Here is a 23355-nt window from a genome sequence, read left to right on the forward strand (position 1 = left end):
AAGTTTCATTACACCAATAAATCACTGTAGTGATTTCAATGTGTATGAGAGGAGTGGGCAACATGATATACTTAAAAGGCCACAACTGCGGCCAGGAAGCCCTCAAAAGGGCCACATATTGCCACTTTCTCCCTGGGACACAGGGAGACGGGGCGTTGCTGCCACGAGTAGGTGCTGCTCCTGTCTCCCTCCAGTCAGCTGCTTAATGGGGGTGCGCTGATGGACCCAATTCTGCTCCTCCTCTTACACTGGGCACGAGTCAATAGTACAGGGCAGTAATTATCAGCACATGGTCACCAAGCAGCTGGAGGAGAGAGGACTAGCTAAGATCTGCGGAACCAACGACCTTCCTGCGTTGGGTTTAAAGGGAGAGAGGTTGCTGGGGCAAGCAGCAGTTGGGGTTCACAGGTGAAGCCCCCCCATGCCATCTGTTGCCCACCAATGTTCTATAAGTATAGGAGGAAAGTGAACTGCAGTGTCAGAGGCCAGTTGCACATATCCGGGCAATTTAACAAAAGATGCAGAGTAAGAAGCGGAAAAACACACGTTCTCCGTCTCAGCAGTTTTACAGAACGTGCAAAATGAACCCTAAAAAGAATTTTGAACTCCACAAATCAGCGCTGCAGATGTCAAGTCAAGGGCAGATTCTGTGTGATCGTGCCCAGATCGGCACTATCTCAGTTGAATGAATAACCCCCATAGAATGAACTACAGTGAAAGAGTAATATTAACTCCTACCCTGCCAGATTGGACTGATAGGGGGCACTAGAGAGGGGGCACCAGAGAGGGTGTTTGTAGTCTCACAGGAAAGGGTTAGTTAACCAACTCCAGTCCTTAAATGCTACCAAGAGATCAAGTTTTCCGGATATCCCTGCTTCAGCACAGGTGGCTCAATCAGTCCCTGCTTCAGCAGGGTCAAAGACTGAGCCACTGATTGAGTCACCTGTGCTGAAGCAGGGATATCCGGAAAACCTGACCTGTTGGCAGCTGTTGAGGACTTGAGTTGGCCGCCCCTGCCTTATACATATACTTAATACTATCAAACTTAAAGTTTCTTTATTTCTATTGCACACAGCAGCAGAGCAAAGAGGGCTTTTTAAAAATCCGCTAACAAATGCGTCACGCAGGAAGGAAGAGGTTTAACCACTTCACCAAAGAGCTAAGTAACACTGCGTCGGAAAGTGACTGCAGCTGGTAATCTAATGTCACAGCACCCACACTATATATACTATACTACACAGCGAACATACTTGTGATGGGGTTTCAGTCGAGCATGTCCAACCAAAGGTTTTTTTTACCGCAACACGTACTTTCATGCTCATTTTGCACATTTTGCAAGTTCTTGCTCTTGTGTTTACCCCAACTCCTACAAATTGTGCTTTTGCAATAAATGAAATGCATAATGTAAACCTCTTATTTTGAAGCCACTTTGACCATTGAGTATTTCGTGTAGCGGCCTTCACAGAGACAGAACGCAATGACAGTCTCCAACAAGCAGACTGAAATAATGAAGACTTTGATCAGAGGTTCCTGACCGGGATGGGGGGCTGGCCCAGCTTTAGGGGCTATGGAAATTTACCAGGGGGCACCAGAGAGGCACAAGAGAGGCACAGGGGATACTCACCCTGAGACATTCCAGAGGCGGACACAGTGTCATAAGGATAAGAGGGTCAGAGACACAATAATAAATCCCCCTAACTAAAAAGAGGGGGCCCACTTTTGGTGGGCTCCGGTGTAAAACCAATGACTTAACCCATTCGCTGCCAGAGGGGTCAGCCATGCATTGGCCCCACCTGGCTGTGAAAGGGTTACACGGCCTTAATCATTTTTACCTTCGTTGTATTTCCATTTCGTCTGGTGAGGGTCCATTCTGAATATTCGGGGCTTGGCGCTGGGCTGCAGGACCTATGCAGAGTGAACACGGAGAGAAACAAAAAGGGGTCGGACTTGGAAAACAACACGGACTTAGATAAACCTCCTAAATGATGTTGTTCCAGCGACTGTCTGACAGAAAAGCAGATGGTCAGCGGCGTTTAATCATTTCAAAACACAACTCAAATACTGTATCTTCTCTCCACCACCTGTATGGACATCCAAACTCAGGGAACTCCTGGAAGTATAGGATTTCTTCAATGCCCATTCAATAACATATGCCACAATCCCATTAATACGTGTAACTATGTCTTGCTCCCTTTATCATTATATACTATATATTATTACTATCCTTTATTTGTAAAGCACCAACATATTGCACAGCGCGGTACAGTTTGACATCAATGACGTAAACTGAATGACATATAAATAAGGGCAAAGAGATACAGAAGGTGATGATAGCTCGCGAGAGCTTAAAAAATATATGTATATATATATATATATATATATATATAACATTTTAAACGCAAATCTAATCTAAATCTCAATTTTTGATGGAATAAATGAGACCATGGCTCAGAATTGGTACCAAATTTCAGCCCTATCTTTTGATTTTAAAAAGCCGGTGAATTCATAATTATGTATAAGCAATCATGCACACACAATGAGAGCGATGTATTAAGCTCTCACAGCTACAAAAAAAACTAGCACATAATGTGTCAAAATACAAATCCCAATGGTATTTTTCTCTGTGATAAATGTTAGGGTTTTGCAGTCAGCAGACTTTGACAAATCACCCTCAATAAACTCTTGAATAAATCCTGTGATACTTAGTAGCCCTTTAGATATCGCTTTTGAAATCCTGCTCACTAACCACACGTATTTCACCGAAATTATTGTAATATTTAAAATAATCTGATGTTTAGGAGATGTGCAATTTTAAACTTTGTCCTGGCGAGAGATAGGAAGCCAAATGTATTTATATAGGACACACATGTGTTATCATGTAGTAAGTAGTCCATCACATTGATTTTACGTGTTCAGCGGAATTTAAAACAGCTGCCCTAGTTAGCATGGCATTTCATCACTAATCATGCCAATAATTCTCCCAGCAGCCAGAGATTTTTTAGAATCAACTACAAAATGCTGCTCGTTCCATGAACCTTCTGCTAAACCATTACTGAGAGCTGTGTTACTGGAATGCGCTGTTAGAATTTCAGGTGTAATTGTAATGATCTTGCAGAAGTTGAGTTACAGTGAAGCAGACACTTTACGATCTGCTTGTTATACAGCAACACTTACTTTCTTATTGGCATTTCTTTGCAATGAGTTACTCCATCTGGCACTAAAGGGTCTGTAATGTAAAAATTTGAAGCTAAGAAGGTAACGCTTTGTTGATGACATCAGCGGTGAAATTGGTGGTCCAACATATAGATATGGTTTTGTTGCCTTGACTCACATTGGCCACATCCTATACATACATACGTGTCACATGTATGATGTATTTCTACAATGTCAGCACTATATACTGTATGAACAAACGACATGATAATACAGAGGTGGCCAACTGGAGTCCTCAATGGCCACCAACAGGTCACGTTTTCAGGATATCCCTGCTTCAACACATGGGGCTCAATCAGTGGCACAGTCACAGAGGCCCCACTCTCTTCCCCCCAACAATGAAACTGATTGCCGGGGGAGAGTGTGGGGCCTCTGTAAAGGTCTATTCCCTCCTCCTTATTACAATGTGCTGTCACATGGCATCCCATTGTCATGGAAACGCAATGCCACGTTACGCTGCAAGAGGAGGAGGCCAGGGCCGCGAAAGGGTAAGTGCCTATGGGCGAGAAAATTAGAAAACCGGCCCTACTTCCGGGTGGCGGAATGGTCAAGCCAGCCATCTTAAGGGTGCTGGGAAATGCTAGGAAGAAAGGTGCCAATGTATGTGGTAGGGCCTGTGGTTTGTCCCTAGAACAGATTGGACAGGCCAGAGGCACCAACTTGTACGCCTGCCCAAGTCTTACGTGGATAGGCCCAAGGTCCCAAAATGGGGGACTTTAGAGTGGAGCATTGCCGAGTGGGGTGGTGTGAGACCAGCCGGAAGTGGCGTAAGGGTCTCCCGTCTTACTACCTGCAGGACGCACGGGGTTGTCTGCATACAGGGACTAGTGGGATAGCTGACAGTTTGTTTTCATTGTTGTTAAAGAAATAAAAATGTGACCTTATTTTACTTTACAAAAAACGGTGTGGTCTCCATTCTTAGGTGGGGTAAAAGGTAGGCATGTTAAGCCTTTAATAACTTTGTTAGTTAAATCATGCCCAACTGTGATATTACAAAAATCTAGACCCAGTAAAAGCCCTATTTCAGGGTCTGAATAGGAGTAAAACCAAGCCTAGCTATGACTTAACGAACGTTAAGTTCTTGCGTATCCTTAACAGACTTTAGTGAGTATGTGATACTCTGATAACGCTTAATTTCTATACTATTTGCACGTTAATATTACTAATGTCTATTGTAGTTAGCGCTATGCTCCTTATGGGCGAAAACATGACCTCCTGTTATGTTATAATCCTTTAAGGATACACCGTTCATCTTAATGGGACTAAGTTAGGTTGCGTTAAAAGAACAATTCATGCTTTTTAAAAAAATTTAATTACTGTATTTTTTTAACATAGATTTGAAGCAGGGGGTCCCTGTAGCTGAACCCCATTAATTTCAGCTCTGGGTTCCCCCTGCTTCCAGACATACAGACCACCGTATGGGATGCCGGTATCTCTGCAAAGTTTAATGCTCCCGCGTCACACGGGCCAATAGCAAGCCGAACCTGATGACATCACGCCTTCTTATTGGTCCTCAAGGACCAGGAGCTTTGAATCTCCGCCATTACATGAAACCTTCTATCCGAGTGGAGCGGCTACCGGCACCCCCTATGGAGGTGAGTATCTCTGGAAGAATGGGGTTGCCAGAGCTGACATTGTTGGGGTTCAGTTTCGGAGACCCCCTTCTTCAATCCAATGTAAAAAAATTCTAAAAATATCATATAAATCTAAATCGCCAGCTTCAATGCCGCTTTAAGTAGCTTAACATAGCTTTCTGTATCTAACCCCAAGTCAGCTTAACAAAGCGACAAACTCACAGAAAACAGACAAAGACCACCTCGCTCACCCATTTCACTTCTGTAAAACCATAGACCTCAATTGTGTGTTTTTTTTTTTAAATTTAATTTTAATGCCTCTGAGAGGTTCCCTGCATCCACTACCCTTTCAGTAACAATGCGCTGATTGTTAGGATTTTCTTAACTGTCTACTACCAGCGCTTTGATGACCTGATGAGTGGAGAGCTGAGGGGAAATGTGAAGTACTTCTTCACTGAAAGAGTGGTGGATTCCAGGAAAAGCTTCCCAACAGAGATGGTAGAAGCTAACACAGTAAGGGAATTAAAAAAAATGCTTGGGATATTCTAATGAATATGTTACTATGGTCCCATGAAGGAAAAAAAAGCATTTATAGGTTTTTACTATAAAGAGCATGCGTATGTACCAAGAAGCATTTTTGTCAAATGAATTCCGACCAGCCTGATAGATGGGGGAGTTTATTCCCGCACTTCACGAACAAAAACGATCCAACCTCACGCTGCTGAAGTGCAGGATTATACCATAAATGAACAAGCGGAGACTTCAATAAGCCAAGTGATTTGTGGCAAGAATTAAGGGTAAAACGGTTTGTCATTAATCCGTGTTCTCCATATAAATGATTTTCAGCGTCTTCTGCAAAATGGAAATGAGTTACTCCAAAAAAAAAAAACCAGTAATGGGTTTTGCCAGGAAAATTGCTTTGGATGTATAATTGATGGTATTTTCTGCCGGCCGCGGGCTCAGCTCACTTGTCCTATTAAATTAGGGTGACCATATTTTCCCAGTGAAAAACCGGAACTGTCGCGCATAGGCAAACGACCCACATCAATCGGCGCATGCGCGGCTGGCAAGAGCTGGTTGCTCATGTTCGTCTGGCAAGAGCTGATCCGGCGCATACGCACATGCGCCAACGGCACACAAAAATTAGCAACTTTTTAGAATGTCAGCAGGACCCCGGGACACAATGCCAAAAACCGGGGTAATGCCGGAAAAAAGAGACCCTATATTAAATTCAATTATTATTTGAATCACTGGATTTAAAGTTCAGTCGATAGGGTGTGTAAAGCTGTGGCCCCTTACTTTCCTAATATCAGTTAGGTGGGGATGTATGTATGTAAGTATATCTCTATTTATATAGCGCTATGTACATAGCGCTTCACAGCAATAATACATAATACACGTGACATAATAATATAACACGGTTACATAGTTACATAGTAGATGTGGTTGAAAAAAGACGTACGTCCATCAAGTTCAACCTATGCTAAATTTAGACAACAGATACTTTATCCTATATCTATACTTACTTATTGATCCAGAGGAAGGCAAACAAAAAACCCCATTGTCATATCATCCAACGATATCTCATAAGGGGAAAAATAAATTCCTTCCCAACACATAAAGGGAATAAGCGCTTGAGACATAAAAGTAACATTAGGAAAAGGAGTCCCTGCCCCGAAGAGCTTACAATCTAAGTGTTAAGTAGGAAAAATGTAGAGAGATAGCAGGAGGGTGTTCTGGTAAATGAGGAGTATAGTATGTAAACCGGATCCATAAACTGTTCTGTTGAAAGCGAATTGTTCCTGGTTTAGTTCAAGCTTATGTAGCCCTGTTGATTTTGGGAGAACATGTGATTACTTCCATGCTGTGACACATTATGAGAGCCACGTGAAGACCATTTAGTAAACATTCTCTTTGAGCATCAATGTCCCTTTTACAGGCAGTCGCATCTGACACAAGATCAATTATAAGTCCCAATTCTTCATATATATATATATCTTTTCACTAACGTCTCCTGGCTGTGAGATCGGGGTATATCAAAGAAAATAAATCGTGTTAAAAACACTGGTTTTGGCCCAGTTTTGAGGCCTGGAGATTTTAGTTTAAAGAATGAAAGCTTTATCCCAGAAAAGAACATAATCAATAACATGACATACATGTACAACCAGTAACATGACATACATGTACAACCAGTAACACGACATACATGTACAACCAGTAACATGACATACATGTACAACCAAAACCATGACATATGTACAACACATAACATAACATGCATGTAGATCAAATAACATGACATATGTACAACCATTAACACGACATATATGTACATCCAATAACATGACATATGTACATCCAAAAGCATGACACATGTACAACCAGTAACATGACATACATCTACAACCAATAACATGACATGTACAACCAGTAACATTACATATATGCACAACCAATAACATGATATATATGTACAGCCAGTCACATTACATACATGTACACCAAGTAACATGACATACATGTACAGCCAAAACCATTACGTACATGTACAGCCACCAACACATCATATATGTACATCCAATAACATAATCTATATGTACCACCAGTAACATGACATATTTGTACAGCCAATAACATGGTATATACAGTATGTACAACCAATAACCTTGCATATATGTACAACCAGCAACATAACTTATGTACAACTAATAACATGATATACAGTATATGTACAAGTAACAGGACATACATGTTCTTCAAGTAACATGACATATGGACAACCAAAACCCATGCCATTTATGTACAACCAACAACACGACATACATGCACAACCAGTAACATTATAACATGAAACTTATGTACAACCAGTAAGATGATAACATGACATATGTACAACCAGCAGCACAGCATATATAATATATACTGTACTTTCTGTCTGCAATGATTCATACTGTATGTTTCCATGATTAAGTACTTACTGTAGAAGTCTTCACAAAATGCCATTAGACTAATAACATATGAAAAGCATATTACAGCATTATGCTCCCATTACAGAAATGTAGCAGAGGATCTCACAAGAGGTACGAGGATATGATTTAAGGAGGAAATGGGTAGGAACAATTCAGATTGTACACCATACATTGTTTTGGCCGAGTAAGTTGAACTACTTCCAGCACTGACGGGGTAAATATTATGGGACACAGGCATATAGAGGGGTGCAAATACATCATGTGATGTGGTTGGGGCAGGGGTGGGCTAGTCCAGTCCTCATGGGTCACCAACAGGTCAGGTTTTCAGGATCCCTGCTTCAGCACAGGTGGCTCAATCAGTGGCTCAGTCTTTGAGCCTCTGATTGAGCCACCTGTGCTGAAGCAGGGATATCCTGAAAACCTGACCTGCTGGTGGCCCTTGAAGACTGAAGTTGGCCACCTCTGGGTTAGAGCAGAAACAGCTTTGTCTTTAGATTTTCCTAAAAGTGAACCAAAGGTCACTGCACAGCTTCAGCGATATACACAGCGACCCTGCTGTTATTTACACACTGTCAGATTAACTTCCTCTGTAAAGGAAACATGGATTTGTCTTCTATAAAAAGGTCTCCACACCCGATCCCTATTACACAGGGGAGAGCTGCTTTGTGCTAAAACTGCACATTCAATGTATTCGATCCATTATATAAAGCTGACTGACATGCATTGCTCACTTTATTACCACATGCATGAGAACAACAGCAACTATTAATACTGCTCATGCAAGTTAAAGATCACACACGCACGCACACGCACACACACACACACACACCTATTTAAGGCGCAGTGCGGGATGGCAGACCGAGCTAAATTATAAATAGCCAAATTAGAGTCAGCACTTTGATTGAAAGACAAGAAAACCTAAAAAAAAAAAAAAAATTTAAAAAATGGAAAAAGAGAAAAATCGAGTGAGATTTCTCAACTATCGTCTGCCTGTTTCACACATTTCAGCTGCTCAACCATCAAATACCACAATTCAACAATAATATATTTTGTAACCATTTTTTTTTTAACCTATACAAATATGAGTATCACAGCTGGAGAGGAAACCTCATATAATTCAGCCGTTATTCATATGTATACAACAAAAAACAAACAAAGATGCCCAATGCTACTTCCAATGTGACAAAAATACACAGTGCATTATCTATATATTCTCTTGATGAAGGGTAATTTAGTTCAACCTTTTGGCCAAAGCGTCTTAAGCCTGCTAGCCACTTCAAGGCATGAGCGGTAGCAGGTCCTATTCATATGTACATTTAAGACAGAGAAGGCATTTACAGAGAAGATTATATGTAGTGAGAGAAGCCACGGCTATGCTTCTGATCACCTGTGCAACAGAAAACACATTAATATATGTATTTATCTACATATTTGCCTGCTCAGAACTCTTTAAAGATGATAAAGTTACATTCTGTCTCTGACTCAATACAGTAAACATACAATGAAACCACTTTTAAAGACCGTCAGCCAAACAAAATCTTACATTTTTTTAAACAGTTTCTAATATTAAAATGTATTACACGAGCACACACACACACACACACACACACACACGCACACATATATATATATATATATATATATATATATATATATTATATATATATATATATATATATATATACTCACTGTAATATAAATAGTACATGGAAACAAAAATAGATAAGCTAGTACAGAAAATTAATTGTCTTGCAAGATGTTAAATGAGCCTGTACTAACCTTACAGACCAAAAACATCCTTCAAAGATGTCATGTGCTTGGGTTCTATATATTGATTTATTCAATGAAACCATATTTAAAAACACATTCTAAATAAAGACAAACACACCACGGAACAATCTACTTCTCAGCCTGCGACTTCTCAATGTCAGATACATATACCAGAATACTATCCAACATGCAACAAGCACAGAGCAGGAAGAGGACATGTAAGCTATATGAGAAAATGTTCATCACCTACAAGACATTCTGCAAAGGATGAGACAGTCGCAGTGGCAGAAGCAAAAGCAATGAAAGACCCACTCTCTGCTGACCATATTATAACAAGGCCTGGCTAAGAACAATCCTCAATACAACCTTTCCATTCCCAGCACTTACCTGCCCTCCCAGAGAGTACCAGGTTACACAAAGTGTCATCAATACTTCTCCACCGAAGAGGAGGGCACCTCGGTGTGTAAATATTTCATCACAAATTCTTAATAATGTAGTCAACCCCGGGACTGAGCAATACAGAAAAACAGCTTTGCATGGAGTTACACGGCAGAAAATGTGCCCATCTAGCTGAGATCTGCTCAAATTAATGAGTATTTTGAATTATACGGCTATAAAAATGATCATTTATAGGGAACCAACAACATCTAGCAATTACCGGGGGGGAATTTGTCTTGTAAGGAAACATACGATAACAGCATCTGAAATACCAAGGTTTTGAAATTAAATATTAATTGCTTAAATTCTCCATCTGTTCTCTCTTAATTCTTATTCACATAATCTCTTTGCCTCTCATCGTCCAGGCTAATTTATCATTCTGACTGCGCCTCTCGACCGTTCCCTCACTTTTAGTTTCACTGTGGGGGGCCTCTTTTCCCTTGTTGCTGTTATTCCATTATTTCTTATCTGCTGGAACAGGACAGGCTCAGGTAGTACAGATACTGACTCTGTAAACAACGACTGAGTTTGAATCTGGCACCGGAAACAGATTGTAAGCTCTTCTGGGCAGGGACCGTGTCTTCCAACATACCTATGTGTGGCGTGCCGCGCACTATACTGTCATTTTGAAGTACTTTGAGTTCCACTGGGAGAAAAGCTCTATATGAAAAAATGTTATTATTATTAATTCTGCATTTTATAACATATATATGTTTAGCTCCAGGAAACCCCAGTTCCCGAGATACTTTCCGATGTCATTAATGGCGTTCTCCTTCCCTTTTGGTAGATCAATATGTCTCCCAAATTTTGTGGGTCCTGCATATGTCAATAGGAAGCCGCCACGTTATCTGCTGTTGCTTCCTATTGTAGCACTTTGCCTCCAGCCTGTTTGAATTAGCAGTGCCCGTCCCACTACCTTTTCCTTCGTTGCTTCCTATTGGATGGCTAGTTAAAGGTCCACGGAGAACACCAGTAACAATCTTGGCAATCGGGGTGTCCCCAGAGCGAAAAATAATGCGCTTCTCTAATACTGCGTATCAGATCAGACGCATTGTAAGGAACCCCGAACCCTCTCTAGTAGCATGTCTGAGATTCGATTCATTGTACTGAACCCCAATCCTATCTAATAGCATGTCTGAGATCAGATGCGTTGTAAGGAACCCCAACCCTCTCTAATAGCGTGTCTGAGAACAGATGCATTGTAAGGAACCCCAACCCTCTCTGATAGTGTGTCTGAGATCCGATTCATTGTACTGAACCTCAACCCTCTAATAGCGCGTCTGAGATTAGATGCATTGTAAGGAACCCCAACCCTCTCTAATAACGTGTCTGAGATTAGATGCATTGTAAGGAACCCCAACCCTCTCTAATAGCGCGTCGGAGATCAGATGCATTGTAAGGAACCCCAACTCTCTCTAATAGCGCGTCGGAGATCAGATGCATTGTAAGGAACCCCAGCCCTCTCTAATAGTGCGTCTGAGATCAGATGCATTGTAAGGAACCCCAACCCTCCCTAATATCGCATCTGAGATCAGATGTATTGTAAGGAACCCCAACTCTCTCTAATAGCGCGTCGGAGATCAGATGCATTGTAAGGAACCCCAGCCCTCTCTAATAGTGCGTCTGAGATCAGATGCATTGTAAATTCTTCTGTATTTGGTACAATTTTCCAATGAGCTTAAAATTGCAGGGAACCTTTTAGGGATCCAGGGGAGCACAAGGGTTCCTAAGAAACCCAGGTTGAAAAACCCTGTGTTAGGGGTATGCCAGATAGGCTTCATTGAAAAAGGTGAGTTTCTAAGGAGTTTTTAAATGTCTGAAAGCTGGGGCGAGTCTGATGGTGCATGGTAGGGAATTCCAGAGACAGAGGGCAGCACAGGGACTTTTGTTTTGCAAGTTTTGTAAGTGGGGAAAAAATTTAAGCAGATTGGTAATTCGGTGTCTTCCATTTGTCACAAGCTGTTAGTCCGAGGGGTTTATCCACCTATGAGTTTATCCACCTAGGGGTTTATTAATACAATGATACCCCAAAAAGATGACAGATTTAGGTTCTGTTACATTCCATGATCTCATTTTGAATCTCTTACTTCTATTAAAGCCGCAATCCAAGTTGCGTTTTTCTCCCTTTAATATGTGCATCAATACAATCCACACAATAATACGTAATTAGCTAAATTGCTGATCGATCCGTTCTCCAGTGATTGATCGGTGAAGATTCGGCTCGGGGGTTCACTAAATGGCTGTCAGTGCAGCAGAAGAGGACCAAAGATGCAAAGTTCTGTGGGGAAGATCATGTGACCAGGCAGTCAGTAGATACAATTGGTGCATTGCTAGAGAGAGGAAAGGGCTCAAAAAGGGGTGTGCCAGAGCCTGTTTCAGAAGAGAAAAGGGATGTGACTTTGTAATGGTATAATTCTACATTTTTACCTAAGCTGGCAATCGTTTGGTACTCCTGTTATAAATCTGTAAAAAAAATCCTGATTGTGTGCCTAACATAATGGCCGCCTTTCAGTTTAGGTGTAAGCAGCAGCTACAATGTATCTTACTAAGGTAAGTGTTACAGTTTGCAGCTCAAACTGCTGGGAACACTGGCAACAAATTATCATAGACAGGAAAGTGTTGCAAAGATCTTGCACTGCTTGGAGGTGGGTTAAAACCAGCTTTAGAAATGAAAGGATGCTTTAAAACTCATAAAAAGTGTATTAATAATAATAAAAAAAATAACAGTTACCTATTATCTAATACTACAGCACTGATTTTTATGTAATTTTTTTTTAAACATATAAGATTTCACATGCTTTGGTGCTTTAAATAGAACTCTGCAGTTATCACCAAGAGTTGCCTATAATTTCATGCACTTAAAAAAAAAAAAAACAGTGTTTTGAAGGGTTTTTATTTAGACTTATTGGTTGTTCCAAATGTGTTTCAGCCACCTCACATTTCTCACAATTCCGGAGGTCAGTTGTAACCCCATTCTGAGAACATTGCTGACTATTCACCCTTCCAAAGGTCAGCTCATCCGGTCAGTGTCAGAGGTCGCGGGTTCTTGAAAAGACAAACTGACCAAGATCAGATGACATTCTGCACTTATCACCTGACCTCTCTCTCGAGAGGACACGGATATCTATGTTGAAAATATATTTGTTTAAAACATTAAAAAAAATAGAACAAACATGCACTCACCCCGTCTACTATAATTCAGATGGAGGTGCTCGGATCCCACACCTATAGCGCTAGATCAGGGTTCTCAAACTCAGTCCTCAAGGGCCACTAACAGGCCAGCTTTTATGGATATCCCTGCTCCAGCACAGGTGGCTTGATCAGTGGCTCAGTTGAGGACTGACGAATGCCCACTGAGCCTATAGGGGGGAGAGCTGGGACAGGAGTTCCATGCCCGGCGACTGCGGGGGCCAGGCGGCAGGTGTGGGCAGTAGCACCCGACTCCTGGGCCTCCTCCTCCCCTGCTGGTGGGTATTATGGGGGAGGGGAGCTGGTGTCGGGGTATTGTGGTGGAGAACGGCTGGTGTGGGGCTATTGTGGGGAAGGTGGGCCATGAGTATTAATTGTAATGTTTATAGGTTTTATTACAAGAGTTTGTGAACATAATTAGTGGAGAACAGTACAATTGCGATAGTCACAATGGAAATATGTTGGATTATTCACCTCTGTAATTGTTTAATTTAACTTGCAGTTATTAAAAATTGCAAGAAGGTTATAGATCTCCATTCATGTTATCATGGCCAACACAAACGTCACAGAACATGAGTTAATGTCATGAATATCCATTACCATCTGATAATCTGTTACCCTTTTGCACTGCTGGATTGGCAAATGTAGGATTAAACAAAGTTATGCAAATTTACATGGCAGATAGACAGATACAGATCGGTAGATAGATAAATAGACACGGGGCTCTTATTCACTGTGATGCTGCCAGGGTTGCCGACAGATTTCCTGGGGCCCAAGACTACAGTTTCGACCGGGGGCCGCCAACGTATTGGAGGTCTTGTAAGCCCCCTCCTCTATCCCCCCCACCTCTCCCCATGTGTTTCTATCCCCCAATCTCACTCTTACCCCTCTCTCTTGCTCACTCACTCTCCCCCTCCATCCTTCTCTCTACCTCACTCCCTCTTATACCCCTCTCTCTTCCTCACTCCTTCTTATACCCCTCTCATTCTCCCCCCCTCCGCTATCACTCAATTACCTCCCTCTCACTCAATCCCGCTTCCTCCTCACACATTCCCTCCTCTCCCTCTGGCCACACACACAATTCCCCCCAATACCCATACATAACCCCCCTCCCCACAATAATTACCCCCCACACAATCCCCACCCCCCAATACATTCTTATACTCACCTTGGGGTGACCTCTCTCCCACGCTGCTGCGGGCCTCCCTCACTCTCCCAAGCTGGGCCTCTTCTGCCAGTGGATGCGAGGGGCCTGGCCAGCCAGAAGTCTGGCCCAACTTCTGCATTCCAGCCACTGGTTGCCCTCGGCCCAGGCTCTCCCACACTGCTTCCACAGGCCTTCCTCTCTCGCTCACTCCCTCGCACCGGGCCATGCATGGGACATTGAGGTAGGCCCACAGTTGGGAGAGCCTGACGGCAACCTGAGGCAGGAATGCAGAAGTTGGGACCAACTTCTGGCTGGGCCCAACTTCCAGCGCCGACCAGCCAGGCCCCCCACAGCCACCGGGCCCGGGACACCACCGGCCCCGACCTCCAGTCGCAGCCCTAGATACTGCTTTCCCATGTTGGTGAAGAGTTTATTTCAGTGCTCTTCAAGGGGGATGGAATTAACAATAAATCCATCTAGGGGGATGGAGGAGCAAGCAGGCCCCTACCTGGGGCCGTAGGCGGTCCATTCATGGGAGTCTGTAGGGGACTAACAGAGGCTAAGTGAGACTTGGGATCTGTGGGATATGTGAAGGGGCTGTAGGGAATATGGTGGGATCTGGGGGTTGTGGGTGAAATGGATGTGTCCCACACGCCCCCAGTTGAAAAGTCTGGGTTTAGTTCAATTCATTTGAATGGAGCTAAATCCTTCTCCAGCGTTTGGAAGGTATCATTACAGCATATTGAATAGGAGCCTATCTGACATACCTTAACATTTACCACCACCACTCCAACCCTGTTGGGACCAGCTTTGCGGCTGGACCAACTCCACACTATCTAACACCCCCTAACTTCCATACCCCCAAACCTTAATGGGATCAGCTGTGCGGCTGGACCATACCCCAACCTGAGGCACACTCCGTCCCACGATGAGCAGACCCTTTAACTTTTGTTTCAAAATTGCCCCTTATTCCCTGTAGATTGGACGCTCTCACGCGCAGGAGCCTCGTTAACTCCTGTATCTGCATGTTTGTCTTTATTTGGTATGTCATTCTGTTTATATAATTGACATAACTGGGTACTCTCATTGTACCGCACTATGGAATATGTTGGCACTTTACAAATAAACAATAATAATATAGATATCTTTAGCTAGGGTAAATCCTGTAATACTTTATTCAGATTCTACTCTAAGTGGAAAATCAGTGGTTCCAGATGACCCCTTAAGAAGCCAATATGCAAAAAGGACCATTACTCACTTAACCTTTAGTATTATAGTATATTGTAGTACTGGAAATGGAATCCCGTGGGGGAAGAAATAGGCGGTGCACTGCTGAATAAAGTAAGGCTGGATCGCTCAAAGATCAATTAAAAATATTTATTGGGCCGTAGCAGGCAACATGATAAAAAATGAGAGCTAGCGGATGCGAACTCTGATGCATTTCACGCATATGTGCTCTTTATCTCTTTCTTCCCCCACGGGATTCCATTTTCGGTTCCCAACTGTAAGCAGGGAGCACGCTATTGCCGGACACCCTCGATGATTGTGAGTAAAATGACTTTTATACATGTTGCTGTGTTTGATCTATATCGCAGGAGATTGTATCTTATAGGTTGTGAGGGGGTCAGAGTATGCCACATTCTGGTATTCTATTGACATCCCCTCTAGATACTGGGATTCAAGTACCTCTCTCCAAAATCGGGAATATCATTGATTATGGCACTTATCCTTTCTATTGGCGTTATGGATGATCCGGATTTACATACTCTATGCACATTACATAAACATATGACAATTATCAGTACACTCTGGAGCACCGATTTTTGGGAATCCTACTCCCCTGTTTTCTTATAGTATATTGTAGTAAGCTGCAAAACAGTTTGTCATTCCTACATTAGCAATGTTTGCTGCATGCTAAAAATAACAAATATATAAATAATCACTGGCGAACTATATTAGTCTCTATAAATGTGCTCTGCATTTAGTTGGCTAAATGAGGACACCAAACCATTAAAAAAAAAAAAAGAATTCACAAGGCCCTATCCATTATAACATTATCACTCAATCACTCAATCACCAATCTCCAGGGAGAGAAAATGCCATCTCTGGAGTGGCATTCTGCACACCATCCAAAGCAACGCTGCTCTGGGAAATGCCAGCCAAGATATTCCTTTACTAAAACTGCTCGCTGGACTGCTAATTAAATAGCTCGTTAAAAATAGGGCTTTATGGTCCTACCAATACTCGACTGTATGTCGTTAGAGGTTGAAATTCATTAATCTTACAATCTTGTGTTTCTGCAAATGTGACATTTGAAACCATCCAAAGCTCATGCCCATTCTCCTCCTAGCACCACCTCATAATATCAGCCCTTCCGTACAAAGGTAATTAGGGACAAATAAAAAAATGATGTAAATCACTCAAAGTGAATGGAGCTGTTATTTCAAATAAACAGACTGATTGATTTTTAAACAAATGTTGTAATTTATTTGGTAGTGGCGGGATCGTTAAAAGTACTTATAAATGTTATGCAGTAAAATTGACACTAAGGGCAGCATTATTAAAATGTGCATCAATGTATCAAAATACTTTGCCTCTATATTGTACCAAGAGGACTGGTGCGCAAATGGGGCGTAGTTATTTGAGGAGTTGAGGCTCCTTTTCAATATACACTGCTGTCAAGCTGTTTTTCCCTTGCTCGGAAGGATTTTATCTCCATACAGTTGAATTTTTCTTAGCACACAGCCATAGAATATATAGTAGTTACATAGAAATACACTAATGCGCCCATTACTGTGTGTGAAAAACATGCTCTTTAGCTTCCTACAGTAGTATGGTATTTGCTGGTTTCCAACCTACAAATTCTGTTATTAATATGCACAATCGGTACCAGAGGCCAGCACACTTAGGTTGTTGCTAAAATATGTTATGCCAAGCACCCTATGAAAGTGAAATATTGCTGCAATGTTTATTTCCCTTGTGTCCACCTAGACCAGGGGTGTGCAACTCCAGTCTTCAAGGGCCACCAACAGGTCAGGTTTTCAGGATATCCCTGCTTCAGCACAGGTGGCTCAATCAGTCCCTGCTTCAGAACCGGTCATCAATTAGTCTCTGCTTCAGCACAAGTGGCTCACTTTTTGACTGAGCCACTGATTGAGCCACCTGTGCTGAAGCAGGGATATCCTGAAACCCTGACCTATTGGTGGCCCTTGAAGACTGGAGTTGCCCACCCCTGATCTAAACCCTGATAAAGTGACATTTAACATAAGCACCATTATTTGATTAACTTCCAGCTTCTCTTCCACATATGTAGTGTAAATAATGCAATAATAAAACGGGAAACTATTCATATCGCACTGTACACCAGCCACCTTGCTCAGGGCTGCAGACAGATTTCCCGGAGCCCAAGACTAGAGTTCTGACCGGGGCTCCCCCCCCCCCGGGACCCTCCTCCCCCCCCCATCAGCAGTGTTGCGAGCCCCCGCATTTCACACCTCGCGAGCCCCCTCTATTTTCCTCCCTCTTCCCATGTATTTCTCCCGTCCGTCTCACCTCTCACACTCCCCCCTCCATCAACGACCCCACTTACTCAAACCCTGCCCCGCCTCACATGTATTTCTCTCCCCTGCGTCTCACTCTTACTCCTTTTCCTCACTAACTCCCTCTCTCCTCTCACTCTCCCCCCCTCCGTCAATTACCCCACTCTCCCTCAATCCCCTTCCTTACACTTATCCCCTCACACAATCCCCCCCCAGAAAATATAAGCCAAAAACCCCCACCCCCAATACAAAAACTTCCTACCCCCAAATACATACAAAATAAACCACCCCACCATACATATAAAAAAAAACAATACATATAACCCAAAACATAAAATTACAAAAACTTGATGCATATAAACCCCTCCCCCAATATATATATTAAAAAAATACATAACAAAAACAAATGTATAAAAAAAACAAATACATATAAACAAATGTATAAAAAAAAATACATATAAAACCCAATACATATAAAAAAACAATATATATATAAAAAAAAATACATTTATAAAACCCAAATACATATATAACACAGATTTACCTTGGGGATGGTCTCAGGTGTCAGGCCGGGCTCGGTGGCTGTGGGGGTCCTAGCTGCCGGTCCTCTAATTGCCTTTGAGCCCCGGCTCTCCCCAGCTCCGGTCCTCCCTCACTGCCCCAGGCCGAGCTCTGGCGTGCGCCGGGCTTCTCTGACGTCAGCATGCGCCGGAAGTAAGCTGGGCTGAGCTTCCGGCACGCACCGGCATGAGGGAGGCCCGGTGACGTGCTGACGTCAGAAGCATGGGACCGTCAGTGTGGAGGGAGGCCCGCAGCTGGAGAGAGCCGGGGCCCGGTGGCAACGAGAGGTCGGGCCCAACAGCTTTGTCCGGTCGCTGGGCCCCCCGCAGCCACTGGGCCTGGGACACTTGTCCCGGCTGTCCCCCCCTGTCAGCGGCCTCGCCGTGCTATCTGCCTACTAAAGTTAAAAACACTGCACGTTACCTCGCAGAGGTCCGCAGCAACTACATAGGGGTAAAACTGTCGCTTAAGTTTGCAAACCAAGGACATTTGCCCTTTTACAACCAGAAAAAAAAAAAAGAACAGAAACCTTTTCAGGGTTCCCAAGCGATTCGCCGAGCGTCCAGTCAATGGTGCATCGTGACTGCACTTTATACAGGGAGTCCTCGCTATCCAACGCTTCACTTTACAACGGATGGCATATCCAACACTTTACAATGCAACTCTGTCAGCCCTTTTTCAGCACCGGAATGCGTTATCCGACACCTGAATGCGTTATCCGACACCTGAATGCGTTATCCGACACCGGAATGCGTTATCCGACACCTGAATGCGTTATCCGACACCTGAATGCGTTATCCGACACCTGAATGCGTTATCCGACACCTGAATGCGTTATCCAACACCTGAATGCGTTATCCGACACCTGAATGCGTTATCCGACACCGGAATGCGTTATCCGACACCTGAATGCGTTATCCGACACCGGAATGCGTTATCCGACACCTGAATGCGTTATCCGACACCTGAATGCGTTATCCGACACCGGAATGCGTTATCCGACACCTGAGTGTGTTATCCGACGCTCACCGCCACTGATTAACATGGGACTCAGTTTACAACGGTTTCTCTATCCAACGCTACTCCCAGAACGGATTCCGTTGGATAACCGAGGACCGCCTATATGCTCATTTACTAAAAAATTCTCTAAAATCATTAGATTCACTTAATGTTGGGACTGCAATGAGGGAATAGAGCAACATCAACCCCACGGACTTAGCAAAAAGAGAGTTTTATTCCAGCCAAAGAACCTAACTTTTTGACTTTTTGACAGGCCCTCACCTTGACGAAGTCTGCGTGGCAGTCGAAACGTTGTTTTTTTTGTCTGCATTAAAACTCTCTTTTGCTAAGTCCGTGTGCCTTGATGTTCCTATATTCCTTCCTGATTCTTCGGGACTTGCAGGATTTTTCCTACATCTTGGAGCACCGCCATATTGAATTTTGAGACCGTTAGGAAGCGAGCCTGCAGAACTCTGCTTTCTTGACTACAAATATGGCCCACGCGCCATTTTCACTGGCTCTCTGGCAACATTTTGGTGAGGGCTATGGAAATGGCAAAATCTAAGACTCATTTTGTCACATTATTCACCCTTCGAGGCCCTGGCAAAACATTTTGCCAGGAAGGGATTGGCAGAAAATGCTACGACTGCATTTGGGATAGTTCCGCACATCACCAGTAACATTAGCCGGCGGTCCTGGAGCTGTGATACTCACTTGAATGATAGTTACCGCCACCAGTGGGTGCGATGTCCCGCATTGCGGCTTCATGACTTCCGCCCATTGTCTCTTCTGCTGGTGTACAACCAATGCTTAATTGGTCAGCACGACGGTAAAGGAACAGGTGATTCTACATTGAAGACAGGTACAACTAACACTTTTGGTTGACCGCTGTTCATCATGTGAGGGTCTGTGCTAATGAAGAAGCTGTGGTATAAAGGTGGAGGAAACTGCCCTAGGACCATAAATATATGTTGGTTTGCCACTTGCATAGAGTGAATGCCAGCCACAAATACATTTAATTCAGTGACTAAAGGGTTATGGGTCAATGTGAGAAGATAAGAATAGGCTCCGCACAATCAGTTGCCCCTGCACCATAACAGTAGGGCCCAGTTGTTTGTAATGCTGTAATTCCCAGTTTAATTGTAATTTTTACTAAGTTAAAAGCAACAATAATCATGTTTCACTGTAGTGATCAATATATTGTAATGATTTCATTATCGTGCGGATGATCATGAAATTACATGTTCACAAGGGGCTTTATTTTAGTAGCTCCGTAGTTGTAATTCACAAACCACACGGTTTGGCATGTACAGATGTAGCAGGATGAAATGTGAGAAAAAAACATATTCCCTATTGCAAATCGCATCTTCTAAACCGCGTCTATAAAAAGTGACAAACCGCCCAGTGTAACAGCCAAACCGGCCGGACTGTACGCGCTTTGGAAGCGGAATGACATGAGGGGCTAAGTCCCCAGTCTGACTTATGGGTTTCGCTCTCTCAGCCAAACCCATATTTCAGGCTCTGGATACCAATATCACAATACCAATCTCGCCACCGTGGGAACAAAATTGAGTTTTTAGAAGTGGTTTGCATAACGGAGCTACTAGAATCGCAGTTTTATTTTTAAAAAAATGCTAGTTGGAGATTTTTGCGACAAACCAATCAGATCCATTGTGAAACGGCTTCTACAAAAGCGTTTTAGACACAGATTGGACCTGCGAGAAGGGCTTGCAGAATAGCAAAGCATGCCTATCATATCGAAAAGGGCACTTTAGAAGCGATTTGTCACACTTCGGAGTTACTAGAATAGACCTCCGAGTATCTGTGAAATTTTTTATCTTCAAAGTTTCTATATACCACAAAATCAGTGATTATTGCTATAGTGCTATAACACTACAGTATTTTCATTGTGGAGGCAAACAGGAATGTCTGCTTTACTAAAAAGCATATTGTATTACTTCACTGCTCTTAATACAGAGAGGAACACTGGTAGGTAGAATTGCGCATGATTCGTCTTTAATGGGCTGTTATAAGCCTTGGATATGTTACATTTATCTAAAATAACCACACAGCGAAATGCGTAGGGAAAGGATAGTAGCAGGTGTAATAGGCACATCCGGGTTCCTGGGACAGTGATGAATTTCCAGTGAAAATCCCTGGATGAGGAGACAAGTGGCGCCTTGCGTGCTTACACACATGCTTGTATACATTTATCTGCTTGTACATAGTTTTGAAATATGAGTGCAATTTGGGCTTTTAAAATATTTTAAAGATTACAAATGATCTACACCATTTCTGTTTACTCTCTGTTTGCACACCATATTCATACACTATCTAGGTATGTATCTGGTTTGAATTATTCACACTGACAGCAAGACATACAGTATATACGGATGGGCACAGTACATAATAAATCAAAAATATGTAGTAGAAATTGAGATGCATTGTTGTACTGTTAGTTATAGGGTGTTGAGAATTTAAGTTTAAATGTGCGGGATCTGAAAGCTTCCTGAATGTTTACGAAGAAGGGCGGGGGGCCGTGTTGGTCCTTCCATGTAGTAACAAAGGAGGGAGAGGGAGTAGGGGGTATGATACCTTATATTTACCAACAAGTTGGTCAGTGGGCTGTGCAGTCGGTGCCATTGCACCGAGCTCCGTGGTTACAGAAGCCCCACGCTTTCTCCCACAACAATTAAACTGAATACCGGGGGAGAGCGTGGGGCCTCTGTAACTCTCTTACCTTCTCCTTCGCCATCTCCTCCTGCAGTATCCCTCACGATGGTGCCGTGACGTCAAAAGGCGTCACATTGCCATGACAACAGGACATCACTTGACGTTGCGATGTTGTGACGCAATGCGGCGTCACGTTGCCATGACAATGTGATGTGATGTGCTGTTCCATAGAAACGCGCCGGCGTTTGAAGTCGCGGCGCCATGATGAGGAACACCGCAGGAAGACATCGCGAAGGAGAAGGTAAGAGGCCTCACTAGTTCCCTGCTCCGAGACCCGCAATATTCCTAGCCGGGCCTTTACTCATTATAACATAGTACCATCTAGCTACTATAGCTCTTATTAGTAACATAGTGGCATATACTCCAGTATACTGATCATATACTGGGGAGACGGCAAACTTAGACTGAGATTGAGTTTGATAGTGATCTGAGACACCATTATCTCCACTCTTTTAAGTATTTTGGTATTATCTAAAGTTGACTCCAGTGAAATTGAACTGAAGTTATACCAACCAATACTCTTTTAATCTATCATAGAACAAGTCCCAAGGTCAGATGTTAATCTGTAATACTTACCTTTTAAGGAGTACGCTGCTCTCGTTACACTATTGCAATTTATGGGCAGAACATTGATTATGGAAATTTTACATTACTTTCATCATAACATATATGATTTAGACATCTAGTGAGGTTATTTATGTCTACTAGCCCTCTCAGCAAAAATGGAAACAGTGGTAGCTAAGAGGACAACTATATAAATATTTGTCACAAGACTAGAACAGTCTCTTAGGAAAAGAATCAATAAGTGAACACCACTACTTCTTAAGTATTAGTACCACTGACCATGGACACATAACTTTGCACTCGTCTTGTTTTGGTTTATACCCCTTTATTTTAATATAATTCTAATAAAATTATTTTAAGGCATCTAACTTTACATATCATATTAGGGTATCTGAGTGCTTTTGATAACCAGGTTCTTTTTCTTTGGTTCCCACATTATTGATATCCTGGGAACAGAACCATACCAAACTACTATTCAATAGATTTACAGTAGAGCTGAGCAGGGGTTACTTCCCCCCCCCCCCCGCATCCCCCTTAGCTCCCCCCCACAAGCTTCCCTCTAGGTTAACATTATAACATAGCCTGAAATGCACCATTACATCATAATATATTTAAGGGAATGAGCTACACAAATTAAAAACATAAACGGCAAATCTGAC

The 23355-nt window shown here is 42.7% G+C and overlaps 1 protein-coding gene across 11 annotated transcripts in view; it reads right to left on the reverse strand.

The window, feature by feature from the left end:
* EVL (Enah/Vasp-like) overlaps positions 1–23355 on the reverse strand; it is a 122249-nt gene that overhangs the window by 18169 nt on the left and 80725 nt on the right. For all 11 annotated transcript variants that reach the window (XM_075615088.1, XM_075615084.1, XM_075615085.1 and 8 more), the window contains one exon: positions 1833–1905. In XM_075615088.1, the coding sequence (XP_075471203.1) occupies positions 1833–1905 (73 nt within the window). The remainder of the gene's footprint in view (positions 1–1832; positions 1906–23355) is intronic.

The sequence above is a fragment of the Ascaphus truei genome, chromosome 9 (assembly GCF_040206685.1).
Source record: "Ascaphus truei isolate aAscTru1 chromosome 9, aAscTru1.hap1, whole genome shotgun sequence".
Lineage (NCBI taxonomy): Eukaryota > Metazoa > Chordata > Amphibia > Anura > Ascaphidae > Ascaphus > Ascaphus truei.